Genomic DNA, 13,307 nt, shown 5'->3' on the forward strand with positions numbered 1-13,307 from the left:
TATTAACTGTTTTCTTTTTTTGAATATTTCTTTTTAATTTCTGCTTGCATAGATGGTTGTAGTTAGCATATGCTCTCACCCTTCTTAATTTTAAATAGTGTTCCCTTGACTTGAAGGCTGAGAATTGCGGGTTGCATTCTTTGTTCAAGCAGACAATTTCAGTTGCATTTTTTCAATTAAAGAAGGCAAATATCTGTAGCTTAACAGCATAAAAAATATAGTCATTGGGGTATGAAAGTTATAAATGGATATTTACCTCTCATACACTTCAATTACCAACAATTGCTTCGAGAAAGAACATTGCTGAAAAAAATTGGAACCTGTTATTTTTTCAATTAAAGAGGTTGAGGCAATGAGGGTCTTAGGTCGTTTTTAGGTTCTTGGTTAGCTAGTGATCTTGAGATTGGCGTAAACCATTTTCCTATACTATCTTTGATTTCTCCCATCTCCACCTTCGGAAAAGAAAATTGAAAATTGTTTCTTTTATTTAAGATAAAAGGACAGGACTAAATTGCATCTCCCCGGAGGAGCCTAGGAACAGAGATGGCACTAGGTTAGTAGGCTCTTGTTGATGAAAGGACAATTTTTTTTGGCGGCTCAGTCTCAGTTTCATATCATTCACATCTCCATTTTATTAGCACTTAAAGGGGATGAAGATTGTTGGAGAACACTCGATATAGCTCTGATAGTGTTTGGAGTAGTCCTGCAGCAGTTACCAAAACGATAAGCCCCAGCCTCGCGCTGATTGCCTATGTGCGAAACAATCTTCATCCGAAACCCCACCCCACTTGATTTCTGCAGCAGAAACCATTAGTTCATCATAAAAGACGCAAAAAAGAGGGCAAATGCTATTTTCTGAAGCACACACTCCTGGAGTCAAAAGCGAACGCAAGTACTCCATTGGACGCAAAGCATATTAGACTACCAAGAAAGAGAAGTCATAACCATCACCATGCGAGGAAAAAATAAACTCCAGGTAGGAAGTTCACTACATCACCCACTTCCTGTGCTCGGTATCGCAAGTTTCACCGCTATTTGGATATTTATGACTAATGGCCTACTTGTAGCTTGCCAGATTAATTAGCTAAGAAGCATTATTGCCGCTAGCTAATGAGAAGATGAATAAAGTTAATCTACGTATTATCATCTTGACAGAAGTATATGCCTTGCAAATGGAGAGAACAAGTCCATGGATAAATCTAGGAGGGATACAGTTGATTCCTCCTCAAGTAGCTCATCATATGCCTAAAAACAAATTAACAAATCAAACCGGGTCTCGGAATCATTAATCTAATTGTTAAATCAATAGAAATTTCGAATTTCTCTAATTATCAATCGAGTTTAAGTTTTGTTGTCTATTAATTATAAGTTTATCACATTTATAATGGGAGTTATTTAAGAGATATATCTTTTGCTATATGGTCCAAGTTTTCATAACTATCAATTATAAATTTATTAATTAATTATTAAATCAATTATAAATTATGATATTTATGATAAGAGTTGTTTGAAAAAGAGAACTATTCTTACTTTTATAATCTATTTGTTATTATTAAGCTCATACAAATAAAAAGAAATTAAAATTAAAATTTGAAAAATTTTTATATTTTTATTATTTTCATCTTTAAAGTGTAGAAAATGAGACTTTCAATTTTAAATTTCTCTATCTACCTATCATAAGACTAATTAAATTTATAATAAAAAATAAATAATTATTTTTTACTATTGTTGGTTTAATAAATTTTTATTAAATAAAAAAATCTAAAAATACCCTTTAATTTAAATCTAGCAATTGTTATTTTAAAAAAAAAAAAAATCTAGCCCATACCAAAAGATTTGAAACATCATATGGGCTGATCCCTAAGCTACGATGGACAGTCGTCATGGGCTGATCCAAAACTTAAAGCCCGAAATGACAGCCACCATTTGAGGAATGTCTCGGCCGCTCGGGCGCGAAAGCTCTCAACCTACTGTTCCTAGTTTTATACGCGAGATTCAATTGAACTCAACAACTGATGCAATTATCGTAGTGAAACCCATGATATTGATATCGTTATCAATGTTCCAAGCCTTCTTCACATGAAACCATTTCTACTCTCTCCAAAAATACCTGTTCCTCTGTGGATATCTTCTCTCCGTTTCTCTTTCAACCACCAAATCCCTTTTTATCCTCTAAACCCATTCTCATCAACCTCCACCACCAGAACCAAATGGAATTCAACTACCAATGTGATCATTACGCACCCCACTCTTTTAATCCTGGAGTCGTGTACGTCCATGACCCAGTTGAAGCAAATTCAAGCCCACATGACCATTAGTGGTCTCATTACTCACACATTCCCTGTGAGCCGCGTGTTAGCCTTTTGCGCTCTCGCTGATAATGGTGATTTAAACCATGCCTATTTGCTGTTTACCCAACTTGAAAACCCCAACACTTATATGTGGAATACTATGATTAGAGGGTACTCTAAAGCTAATATGCCAGTTATGGGGTTCTCCTTCTTCTGTCAAATGGTTCAACAACGAATTGAAATGGACTCTAGAAGCTTTGTTTTCGCGCTGAAAGCTTGTGAGCAGTTTTCAAGAGTTTTAGTGGGGAAATCAATTCACTCAACAATTTGGAAAATGGGTTTTGTCTGTGCCTTGTTGGTTCAGAATGGGTTGATACATTTCTATAGTGTCCATGGGTGTTTGATTTTAGCTCGTAAAGTGTTTGATGAAGTTTCTTTGAGGGATGTTGTTTCTTGGACCTCGATGATTGATGGTTATTCTGCGCGTAATTGTTACAATGAGGCTTTCGAGCTTTTTGATTCCATGTTGTTGAGCGATGTTGAGCCGAACGAAGTTACTTTAATTTCGGTGCTTTCATCTTGCTCTCGTGAAGGGGACTTGAGCGTTGGGAAGAGTATCCATGAATATGTAAGAAGGAAGAATTTGAATCACAACCTGAATTTGATGAATGCAATTTTGGATATGTATGTGAAATGTAGTTGCTTGATTGCTGCAAGAGAGACTTTCGACAACATGAGAATTAAAGATGTGTTCTCCTGGACTAGCATGGTTAACGGGTATGCTAAAAGTGGTGAACTAGAGTTGGCAAGAAAGTTGTTTAATGAGATGCCTGAGAGAAACGTAGTTTCCTGGAATGCCATGATTGCAGGTTATTCTCAAAATAATCAACCTAAGCAAGCTCTAGAATTGTTTCATGATATGGTGGAGGCAGGCTTGTCGCCGATGGAGAATACTTTAGTGTGTGTTCTATCTGCTTGTGGTCAGTTGGGGTATTTGGACTTCGGTCGGTGGATTCATCTCTACAGTGTCGAGCAAAAACTCATAGAAAATAGTGTGATTTTAGCAAATGCGTTAATAGACATGTATGCTAAATGCGGAGTAATAGATGCTGCTGCAGAAGTTTTTAATTACATGCCACAGAGAGATTTGGTTTCTTGGAATTCCATGATTTCTGCTTATGCTAGTCATGGGCATGCCAAGCAAGCTGTTGTTGTCTTTGAGCAAATGATAAATGGAGGACTCAAGCCAGATGATATTACATTTGTGGGCGTTTTGTCAGCTTGCAGCCATGGTGGACTAGTCACTGAAGGCCGAGCATATTTTAAGGAAATGGAAAGAAATTATGATATTAAGCCCAAGCAAGAACACTACGCTTGTATGATTGATCTGCTTGGTCGAGTTGGACTGCTAGAAGATGCTTATGAATTAATAACTAAGATGCCAATGCATCCGAGTGAAGCTGCTTGGGGTGCTCTTCTCAATGCTTGTAAGATGTATGGGAATGTTGAACTGGCTACGCTTTCAGCCAAGGAACTTTTTGACTTGGATCCCGAGGATAGTGGTGTTTACGTTTTGCTAGCAACAACTTGTGCTAATGGTAAAAGGTGGGGCGATGTTAGGATGATCAGAAGCATGATGAGGGAGAGGGGGGTTAAGAAGATTCCTGGCCATAGCTTGATAGAGGTAGAGGGTGAGTTTCATGAATTTTTGGCGCGTGACGAATCCCACCCGCAGTCTGAAGACATTTATAGAGCATTGGATGAAATGTATTTGCTGTCCAAACTGGAAGATAATGTAACAAACACATCTGAATTGACAGGTCTTTTTACGTTTTATGATGATTCCTCGAGATCATGTATCAACTATCAATCAAAACGATTAAAAACATGAAGAGCTTTATTTGTTACAAAATATTTCATAGAAAGGAGGCTTAGATTTAAAACAAAATTTGTTTCTAGGCTTGAGGTTAAATTTTAGCAAGGGAAGCATAGAGTTGCTACATGTGTAAAGAGTAGTTCCTGCTCTTCTCATCTTCAGTATGCACCCGTGTCACTGTCAGGTTTCATACGCAATCACCACCCTGCAACAAAAACCCCTGTACAAGACATGCGAGAATTCATAGCAAATATGCATTGCATCACTCGTTTACTGTCACCATCAAAATAGCCATACCAGGCTAACATAATTTGAGATGCAAAGAGTTAAACTTTATGAACCTTATAGCATGTTTTCATTACTGTAAAGAAAATGGCAGGCAAAAATCAATCAAAAAGCTAGTTGACATCATTCCATCTGTGCTTTCAAAAAAAATGAGAATCAAAAGAATGGACAAAAGGACAAACAAGGAACTCAAGGACCACGAGCAGGGGCAAAACAGAAACAGCCAGGTGCCTGGTCATCAGGAATCATCCCTCCTCCCTTGCTTGTATCGATGGCTTCTAACATACGCACCACCTCAGCCATTTCAGGACGTTTTTCTGCATTTGCATCCCAGCATTTTCGCATGATAGTTGCTAAAGAACTTGGACAGCATCTTGGGATCTCTGGTCGTAGATTCTGCCAACAAAATTATGCACTATTAATCTTCCAACATAATTGAACTTCAATAGTATGTCAAATTTTAGCAGTATGAAACAATTAATCATGCTATAAACTGAGAACAACATAAAATATTTATTAAGAAACACATTAGCATCTTAATGATAGTTTTAAGGATCTTTCATTATTTAAGCAGATAACGATAGCTTTAAGGATCTTTTGTTATGTAAATCTTCTGCTAGTTGAAATTGGTGAGAGAAACATTACATTAGACCTCATCAGGTTATAATATTGCAAATTGAAACATCAAGATATAATAAATAGCAGAGATTAGGCAATCACAAATACATGTTATTTGCATTGTGAACTAACCTGTCGAACAACAGCAGATGACACATCAGCAAAGCTAAGATTAGGGTAGGGCATATCACAGCAATAAATTTCCCACAAGCATATGCCAAAGCTGTAGACATCACAGCTTCTATTATATGGCTTGCCATCAAGAACCTGCATAAAGTGTCTTGTTAGAAAGCATTCAACCACACGTCAAATATGCAAATTCAACTGCATTTTCATTTCTCTGTCTACTAGTTTACCAATGACTGTAAGGTATCTTATTAGATGCAACAACAGAGACCCACATTGAAGATGTCCTATAGAAGATTAACTTTCACACAGTATTGGGACATATACTTCAGAATTTCTTTCCCTCTTCATTTTCTTTGCACATACTGAAATAGCCATTCATTGTGAAACAATAATCCTACTTGCTTTCAATAGGTGAAAATAACATATACAAAGATGGTTTAAAAATATTTCCTCATCAGAAAACATATCAAATGTTGTGAAGGAATGGATACCTCTGGGGCCATGTATCCAAGGGTACCAGTTTCACCAGTCATGTCCCTTGGATTCTGAGCTTCAACACGGGCAACACCAAAATCAGCGATTTTAAGAGTTCGATGAGAATCCAATAACATGTTTTCAGTTTTGACATCACGATGTACAATTTTCTTTGAATGTAGATAGCTAAGTCTGCAAATATGTACAAAAAGTAGAATCCCCATCACTGATTAGCTTATTTACAAATTTCTAGACAAAAATGACTGGCAACCAGTACTCACCCCCTAGAGAGATCCAAAGCCAGTTGGACCACAATCTTAAAAGCAAGTTTCTTCCGCCTATTTCTTATCAAGTAATTTTTTAGAGTGCCACCAGGGAGATACTCAACAACTACACAACATGCCCTGGAAGGGAGAGAAGTTTGACCATCAGACATGTCTTTTGCAGGAATTTTGAGATTTGATGTTCCCATTGATGCTCCAACAAACTGTTTAGAAAATTGTAACACAAAGGATTAAAAATACAACAGAAGAAAGAATCCTACTTTAACAGATACAATTGCAGGGCGCATCCTTGTTTATGTAGTATGTAGAAAAGTTCCAGGTTCCAAGACTTGCTCAAGTATGCACACAATGCTTTGGTTGTTGAAATATAAACACGATAAAAATTGAGAAAATGTCATAACAAAATCACACACGTAAATTAGAAGGCAATATCAAGAATGTACAGTAGAAGTTTGTGAAATTGTGATAAAAATTGCACAGCCCATAAATGCCATCTTATTTTTATGTTAAAATCACGTTGGTGTAATGACAATAAAGGGAATAAAAGTTTAAGAATAAGTTTGTACTTTTGTGACATTAGGATGGTCAAGCTTGTGCCAAACAGCAACCTCTTGCCGAAATGATGCCCGCAGAGCAGCAGTTTCAGCAGTTGTGGCAATACCATCCTCACCCCAGTCCAATAGCTTCACTATAATATCCAACATAATGTTGCAGTAAGCATTCAAAAATCAAAAAACTCAGTGCCTTAGCTTTCTAATTCCATTATGCATTACATATCAAATAAAAAAAATTCAAGCAAGTACGTGTAGATCTTAATGAAAATATTTTCTTGGATAAGACATGATTAATTGATGAGCATATGCACATCCCAATATCAAGTGATTATTTTCAATATTCATTAGCTGTCAATTTCAAAAGTCTTTCAAAATTTAATGATTAAAACCATTTTTTTTATATTTACTATCTAATATCAGGAACAGGAAGATCACATCCTTTTTCTTGACAAGAAACACCCACCTTTTCCACATAATCCCAAAACAACAGTTCCCCCGACTGAACAGCACAGTGGCTTTTTCATAACAGACCACTAATCTATTCAGAATTCCACCTATAGATTGATCATTGATGCCTCAAATACTAAACAAGTTGAGAGTGGCTTTATCTGGTTGATCTTTTTAATTGAATCAAAATACACTGGATTGATTTTAGCATATGCTATATCAGGAAAAAAATCACATGATCAAAAACTTAGTTTTCTAGGATCAGTAATTAGTGGTAGCAACTAAATTCCAGTTCAAAATTACATTTATTTCAACATATTTCCATCATGGCTTCAAAAAATACACCAACTGGATTAGAGGTAACTAATGACAAGATTTCTCAGGTCTAAAAATTTACAATTCCCAATAAGACCTCTACAAAATACTAAAGAAACCTGAACAATCAGAACAATCCTACAAGTAAATAGCACAAATAAACAAAGTGGGGGAAAGGGAAAGAGCGGAATTACCTGCAACATCCTGGTTATCGTAGATACCACGATACACAGTCCCATAAGTTCCGTGGGCTATGACATGCTTTATGTCCAATTTAGACAAATCGATCTCCCAAACTTCTGCAGGCCTTTGGTTCTCAACGTTCCTAGACCAAACCCTGCTCAAGTGCTTCTCCAGCTGTACATCCAAGCTCTTAAGATCGATTTTATCTGCTCGAAAAATCATATCTTTGCTACTAACACTTCCTGTACCTTTCACCATTGATTGATTATCAGATTTCCCCTCTGCCGTGATACCTCCGGCATCACCACTTGTTCTTGAATCCATTGTAAAGAACCAAATACAAATATGATTCCTTAAATCTCAAAGATAGCCTTAAATCTCAGGCAGCAATCAAAAAATAACAAAAGCCAGAAACAATACTGTTGCTTACTATCCTATAAAGAACTGATCCATATAAATTTCAATTTTGCATCATTGTCTTCGAATTCCAATAAACATTAATGATAAAAGAACATGCAATTTTCAATCGGCAACGAAAATTCAACAAGGCTTACCAAAGATCAAATTACCGATCAAATACCGTAGTGAAAATTTTGATCAAATAGAAACCCAATTCACCAACCCAAAATCCTTCCATCCAATATTGACCTTATAACCAAAATTTTATAATAGATTCCTCACCAATCAGAAAATGAGTAAGCAAAATACTTTCTCTGTACTGCCTGAAAAAATTGACCTAAAAAAACCCCAAATTCCCTATCACCAACCAATTTTTTATTGCATCAACTGATTTAAATAAAACCACAAATAAAATACAAATAAAAACAAAAAGTAAACCCTAAGAAAACGACCCAATTCCAACCATTATGTTAATGGAGACTAACGACCCAATAATTTTAAAAACAAACAAAATTCAAAACAAACCCCAAAATAAAATTTCAATAAATAAACCTTTAAACAGAATGAAAAGCCGCCCGCATGCCACCAAAGGCAAAACCCATAAACCCAAATCCCACCTCTCTCTCAAAGAAACAAGTTCGTTAGAGAGAAGACGAGACGAGAAGGTTGACTTTGAATTCTATAAAAACGGAGGAGGAGAATAAGAAAAAAAGAGAGAAAGGACAGAGTCGGTGGTAGCTCATTGATTCATCATAATCATCATCCCCCTTTTTTACTTTACAACTCCATTGAAAGGGAAAGAAAGGGAAGGTTTTGCGGCTAAACACATACAAAAAAGAGAGATGCTTATTTGGGATTGTGAGCCACCAAAAACCCAATAGCCAAACAACGCAAAAGAGAGAGAAGAACGGGGTTTGTGCCTATAATAAGGCTCTGGTTAGAGAGACTGCTTCAAAATCGAGAAAGAAAGAGTTTTTAAAGCACAAGGAATTTAGAATTTTGAGCCAAACCAACCACTTCCGTTAGTACAACAACAAAATCCACGTACATACCAGAAAAAGCCACTCTCTATTCCATATTCTTTTCTTAACTAAATTACCTGTATTCTTTGCATGGACTATTTTGCCCTCTTTTTTCCTTTTTAGAATATAATTCTCTCTTATTTATTGTAAATTCAAAGCTCCAATTATAGATAAATCTTAATTTAACATGGATTTTTTTTTAAATGATTAAAATTTAAATTATCTTAATTTGGTTTTTCTAAAAATGAATTTAAATATTATATAAGATATTACAATTTCCACTATAAATTCTACATTTTATTTTTTAATTAATGAAAACTGTAATAAGATAAATAATAATTAGTGATTTATAGGAAACAATCATCTTTTTTTCTCATAATAGTATATAAAGAGATTCTATTTACTCCCTCCGTCTTAAAGATCAATCATATTAAATATATTTTTAATTCAAAAATTAAAAATTATTAAATAACTTATATTTAAAAATTTCAATTATTAGAATATTATGCCAATAACTTCAATTTAATACAATTTAACATTTTAAATCATCATTTATAATTTAATTGCGTTATATATTGAATTTAACTTTGTGCTATATATTAATTTCTTCATGTTTGATTTGAAATAAATAATTTGCTATTAAAAAAATCAAATGGATTCTCATACAATCATATTTGATTTTATTTTTTTAAAAATAATTTTTTTTCAATTTGAATAAAAATGAATTAATTTATTATAAGACTGTATTTGCTTCATAAAAAATATTTTTTTAAAAAATATTTTTATATTTTTTAGTATTTAAAGATCTCATAAAAATAAGTTAACAAAAAATATTTTTCTAATCAAAATAAAAATTAAATTATTTTTAAAGAAAATAACTTTATCTTTTAAAAAGATTTTTAAGAAATATATTTTTATTTTTAAAATTTTAATAATTATATATATATATATATGATTAATTTAACATTTCAACTAAATAACGATAAATATTTTTTTATAAAATATTTTTTTATATATAAATTATTTTTTATAAAATAAATAAAATTTAAATATAAAAATTAATAAAAAATTAAATTAAATTAAATTCTTATAAAATTTTAAATTTTAAACAAAGATGATCGTTAATACCCTCATCCATATTCAATAAGAGGATATGAAGTGAGGTGAAAATGAAAACATTTTTTAGAAGATATTGTCTCTATTTCAAATGAAAACATTTTTTAGAAGATATTGGCACATTTTAGTGATGAGCAAATATGTGAAACATACCTATACAGCAAAAAGATCCACATGGAGTGATGCTATTGGGCATGACAAACAAAAGAATAAAAATTCAAAGCAATGGAGATATGCCTTTTTCTTTAAAAGCATCTTAAATATTCATTTTGCCACCAAAAGATTCAAATGCTTTGTTTATGCTCCTCCGCCTCTTTATTACCTTGCCGGAAAATTCTTAGTTGCATTAGGTGTATAATATACACTCGATTAATTAAAAATTAAAAAATTATATTTTATAATAAGATATATTATGTTTTATAATAGCACTTATTATTATTTTAATGATATATTAATTATTGATTGAATAGATGTATATATATATATAATAAGTTTTTTTTTCTTAATCAATTATGTTAAATTTATATATATAAATTTCTTCTTTTTCTTTTTTTTTTTTTAATAAACTCTATCGATATTCGTTTAAAACAGATTTAAGTTTCTCTCGTCATATTTATATCGTTAAGAATAGATCTAATGTTTTTCCTCAATGTTGAGTTTCTTGTATTCCTATTATTAGGGTTTTTTTTTTACAATATTTAAATAGATTATTTGACATTTTAAAATATAATATAAATTATTTATTTCTTTTGATCGAAAATTTTAAGATTTTAGATAATAATTTTCTATCAATATAATTTGTTAATGCCGTCTATTATTCCATTAATATTTGATAGTTTAATCTCTTATGTGAAACACAGAGATAATAAGTTTTTAAGAGGGCAATATTATATAAAGATATTTGATTATCTAAAATACAAAGTATAATTTATTATTCGAAAAATTATTCTGCTTTGCTAAATCATCTTTGAATAAAAAAATTTTATTTACCTATATTTATATTTTTTTTATGAAAATATTATCATATACTTATTTTATGATTCTCATTAATAAAATATGAAATTTTATATAAAAAATATTAAATAGATTATAATTATTTTTTATATTAGAAAATAAATTATAATAAATAATCATAATTATATTAATTATTACAATTTATACTTTACCTATAAAATATATTAATCAAATAATAGAGAAAATAGGATTAAATTTAAGGAATCAATGATATAATTTTTAAAGTTGACACTTGTTTATTTTAGAATCTCAAAATTTTAATATTAAATTGATATTTCAATAAGCAAATGGATTATAATTTTTACAGACTTAAAACGTTTATGTTCATACAGCATGCTATAATAAGAAAAAATATATATATATATATTTTTAACAAAATAGCTATTAATTACATAAATTATTCTCATTAAATATTTTTTAAAAAATGTTTATTTAGTTATAATCGTTATCCTTCTAAATATTAATTTAAACTTAATTGTGTTTTATAATACCATCTATATTTTAATGCATATTTAATATACCTAAAATAGAAAACTAACATACCTATGTTAAAATTATCATTTTAAATTCAGTCTTGTCAATTATTATTATTTTTTTCTCACATGAAATGGACTTATTTTTATTTAAAATTTTCTTTTTATATTAAGAAGCTTAGCCACATTGACTCAGATGATCTTTGATTATTTGAATAACGATGGAAATTTATGTAAAATATTTTTTTCAAAAAAAATTAATATTATTAAAATTAAAAAATTTTAATATCAGAAAAATATTTATATCTGAGAATGTCGTTAAAATTAATTTAAAAAAATTAATAGTGTAAATTAATTTAAAAATATTATACCTACCTCCTTTTATTTGTCATTTAAAATTTTTTTAAGAAAATAATTAAATTACTTAAATTAAAATAAAATTCTTCATAAATTGACTAAATTATTTTTTATTTCACATAATTAAGAAATAAAAATGATAAAATGAATTATAAAAATTATAAAAATAATCATTATGCTTAGTATAATGATAAAATAAAAAAAAATAATGTATTTTAATTTTATTAAGTGACAAATAATTTTAGATAAAATAATTTCTAAAAAATAATAAATAAAAGTTGACAAATACAATACATTGATCGCATGCAAATGCATGCGCATGCGCGCGCACAAACTAACCAACTTAAAGAATCAAATAAGGAAAGATCAAAAGGGACATCATATGATTAATATAAAACTGATTAATAAAAAAAAAATCAATCAAATGCTGAAATGCAGTAAAATGTTGAAGCTACTCATATATCTCCTTATAACCAATCATCATTGTGATTGATTAATTAATTATTTATTTTAAAAGATGAGTAAATGTTAAAATTTAGCACTTATTAAGTAAATTATATGTCTTTAATAATTAGATAAATTAAACTAAATTGATTAATTAATTATATTAAGTTATTAAACATGCCTTAAAATGCAAAATTAATTTGGCAACTACGTTAATTGTAGACCGTTTCAAATTATTAATTTATTTATTTGTATTTTCCATCCGTCTTTATTCCCTAGGACAATGGCCTAAAGAAGACTTTCAGTGGTCAAACATCTGTGGAGTTGGTAAAAAAAGAAAAAAAAGGTTTATACTTCTAGAGCGTGAGAAAATGAGAAATTATTCTAATGTACATTAAAATAGTATGTTATATGTTTATAAGTAAATGAGATTTCTCTTTAAATATAAAAGGATATGTATATGTACTGAATATAATTATAAGTTCCTTTGATATATAGTTTGTCAACTAAACTAGGAGTACAATTTTGTATTAATCTCGTACTTAAGGCTAATTTCTGTCCTTTTTTAATGTTTAGTTACCCATGTCAATGTGTTAGCAGGTAATTAAATATGTGTTTGACATTTGATGGATAAATTTTAATAAATATCTCTGAATTTATATAGTTGTAATATTACAATTTTTTAACTTTAAAATGTAACATAAAACTCCATAAACTTTTAAATTTTACACGGTAAAATCCCTCTGATTTTCAATTACTGATTTTTCAATTAGAAACTGGTGTGAATAGCTCCCACATGATATTAGTCAATATTTATCTCTCTTCTTTTATGCAAAGTGTAAAATTATTTTCTTTACACATGAAAAATTATTTTATTTATACAGAGAAAAATGATTCAATTTACATATGATTTGAGGGAGAAAAGAGAATTACTAATTAAACTTCATGCTGGAACTGTCTAGGTCAGCGTCTAACTGAAAAATTGGTAATTAAATATTAGAGAGATTTTACTGTATAAATTTTGAA

At 30.5% G+C, this 13,307-nt stretch overlaps 2 protein-coding genes across 4 annotated transcripts; one reads left to right on the forward strand and one right to left on the reverse strand.

Annotated features, from left to right (window-relative positions):
• The first annotated feature begins 1,951 nt into the window (after positions 1-1,951).
• On the forward strand, positions 1,952-4,233 carry LOC110673211 (pentatricopeptide repeat-containing protein At2g22410, mitochondrial). Its single transcript, XM_021836265.2, has one exon. It carries the CDS (start codon positions 2,080-2,082, stop codon positions 4,180-4,182), a length of 2,103 nt encoding a protein of 700 aa, XP_021691957.2. The 5' UTR covers positions 1,952-2,079; the 3' UTR covers positions 4,183-4,233.
• A 266-nt stretch (positions 4,234-4,499) lies between these two features.
• LOC110673212 (serine/threonine-protein kinase STY13) lies at positions 4,500-9,030 on the reverse strand. 3 transcript variants are annotated; one of them, XM_058145102.1, is made up of 7 exons: positions 8,955-9,030; positions 7,468-7,769; positions 6,524-6,645; positions 5,955-6,160; positions 5,691-5,865; positions 5,203-5,337; positions 4,500-4,848 (listed from the first exon to the last, which is right to left on the reverse strand). In XM_058145102.1, the coding sequence occupies exons 2-7, from the start codon at positions 7,712-7,714 to the stop codon at positions 4,642-4,644; spliced, it is 1,092 nt and encodes a 363-aa protein (XP_058001085.1). In that variant the 5' UTR covers positions 7,715-7,769; positions 8,955-9,030; the 3' UTR covers positions 4,500-4,641. The 3 variants fall into 3 exon arrangements, with proteins under 3 accessions (XP_058001085.1, XP_058001084.1, XP_058001083.1); XM_058145101.1 differs by lacking the exon at positions 8,955-9,030 and adding an exon at positions 8,011-8,862; XM_058145100.1 differs by lacking the exon at positions 8,955-9,030 and having other exon boundaries at positions 7,468-8,864.
• Between the last annotated feature and the right edge of the window lie 4,277 nt (positions 9,031-13,307).

This window comes from Hevea brasiliensis, chromosome 4 (assembly GCF_030052815.1).
Source record: "Hevea brasiliensis isolate MT/VB/25A 57/8 chromosome 4, ASM3005281v1, whole genome shotgun sequence".
Classification (NCBI taxonomy): Eukaryota; Viridiplantae; Streptophyta; class Magnoliopsida; order Malpighiales; family Euphorbiaceae; genus Hevea; species Hevea brasiliensis.

Excerpts from the sequence above, each read along its gene's own strand:
- LOC110673211 (XM_021836265.2), top strand. The coding sequence starts at position 2,080 with ATGAAACCATTTCTACTCTCTCCAAAAATACCTGTTCCTCTGTGGATA.
- LOC110673212 (XM_058145100.1), bottom strand. The coding sequence starts at position 7,780 with ATGGATTCAAGAACAAGTGGTGATGCCGGAGGTATCACGGCAGAGGGG. Across the intron at positions 6,646-7,467 it reads CGATAACCAGGATGTTGCAG|TGAAGCTATTGGACTGGGGT; the intron begins GTAATTCCGCTC and ends TGGATATTATAG. Across the intron at positions 5,866-5,954 it reads GCTTTGGATCTCTCTAGGGG|ACTTAGCTATCTACATTCAA; the intron begins GTGAGTACTGGT and ends ACATATTTGCAG.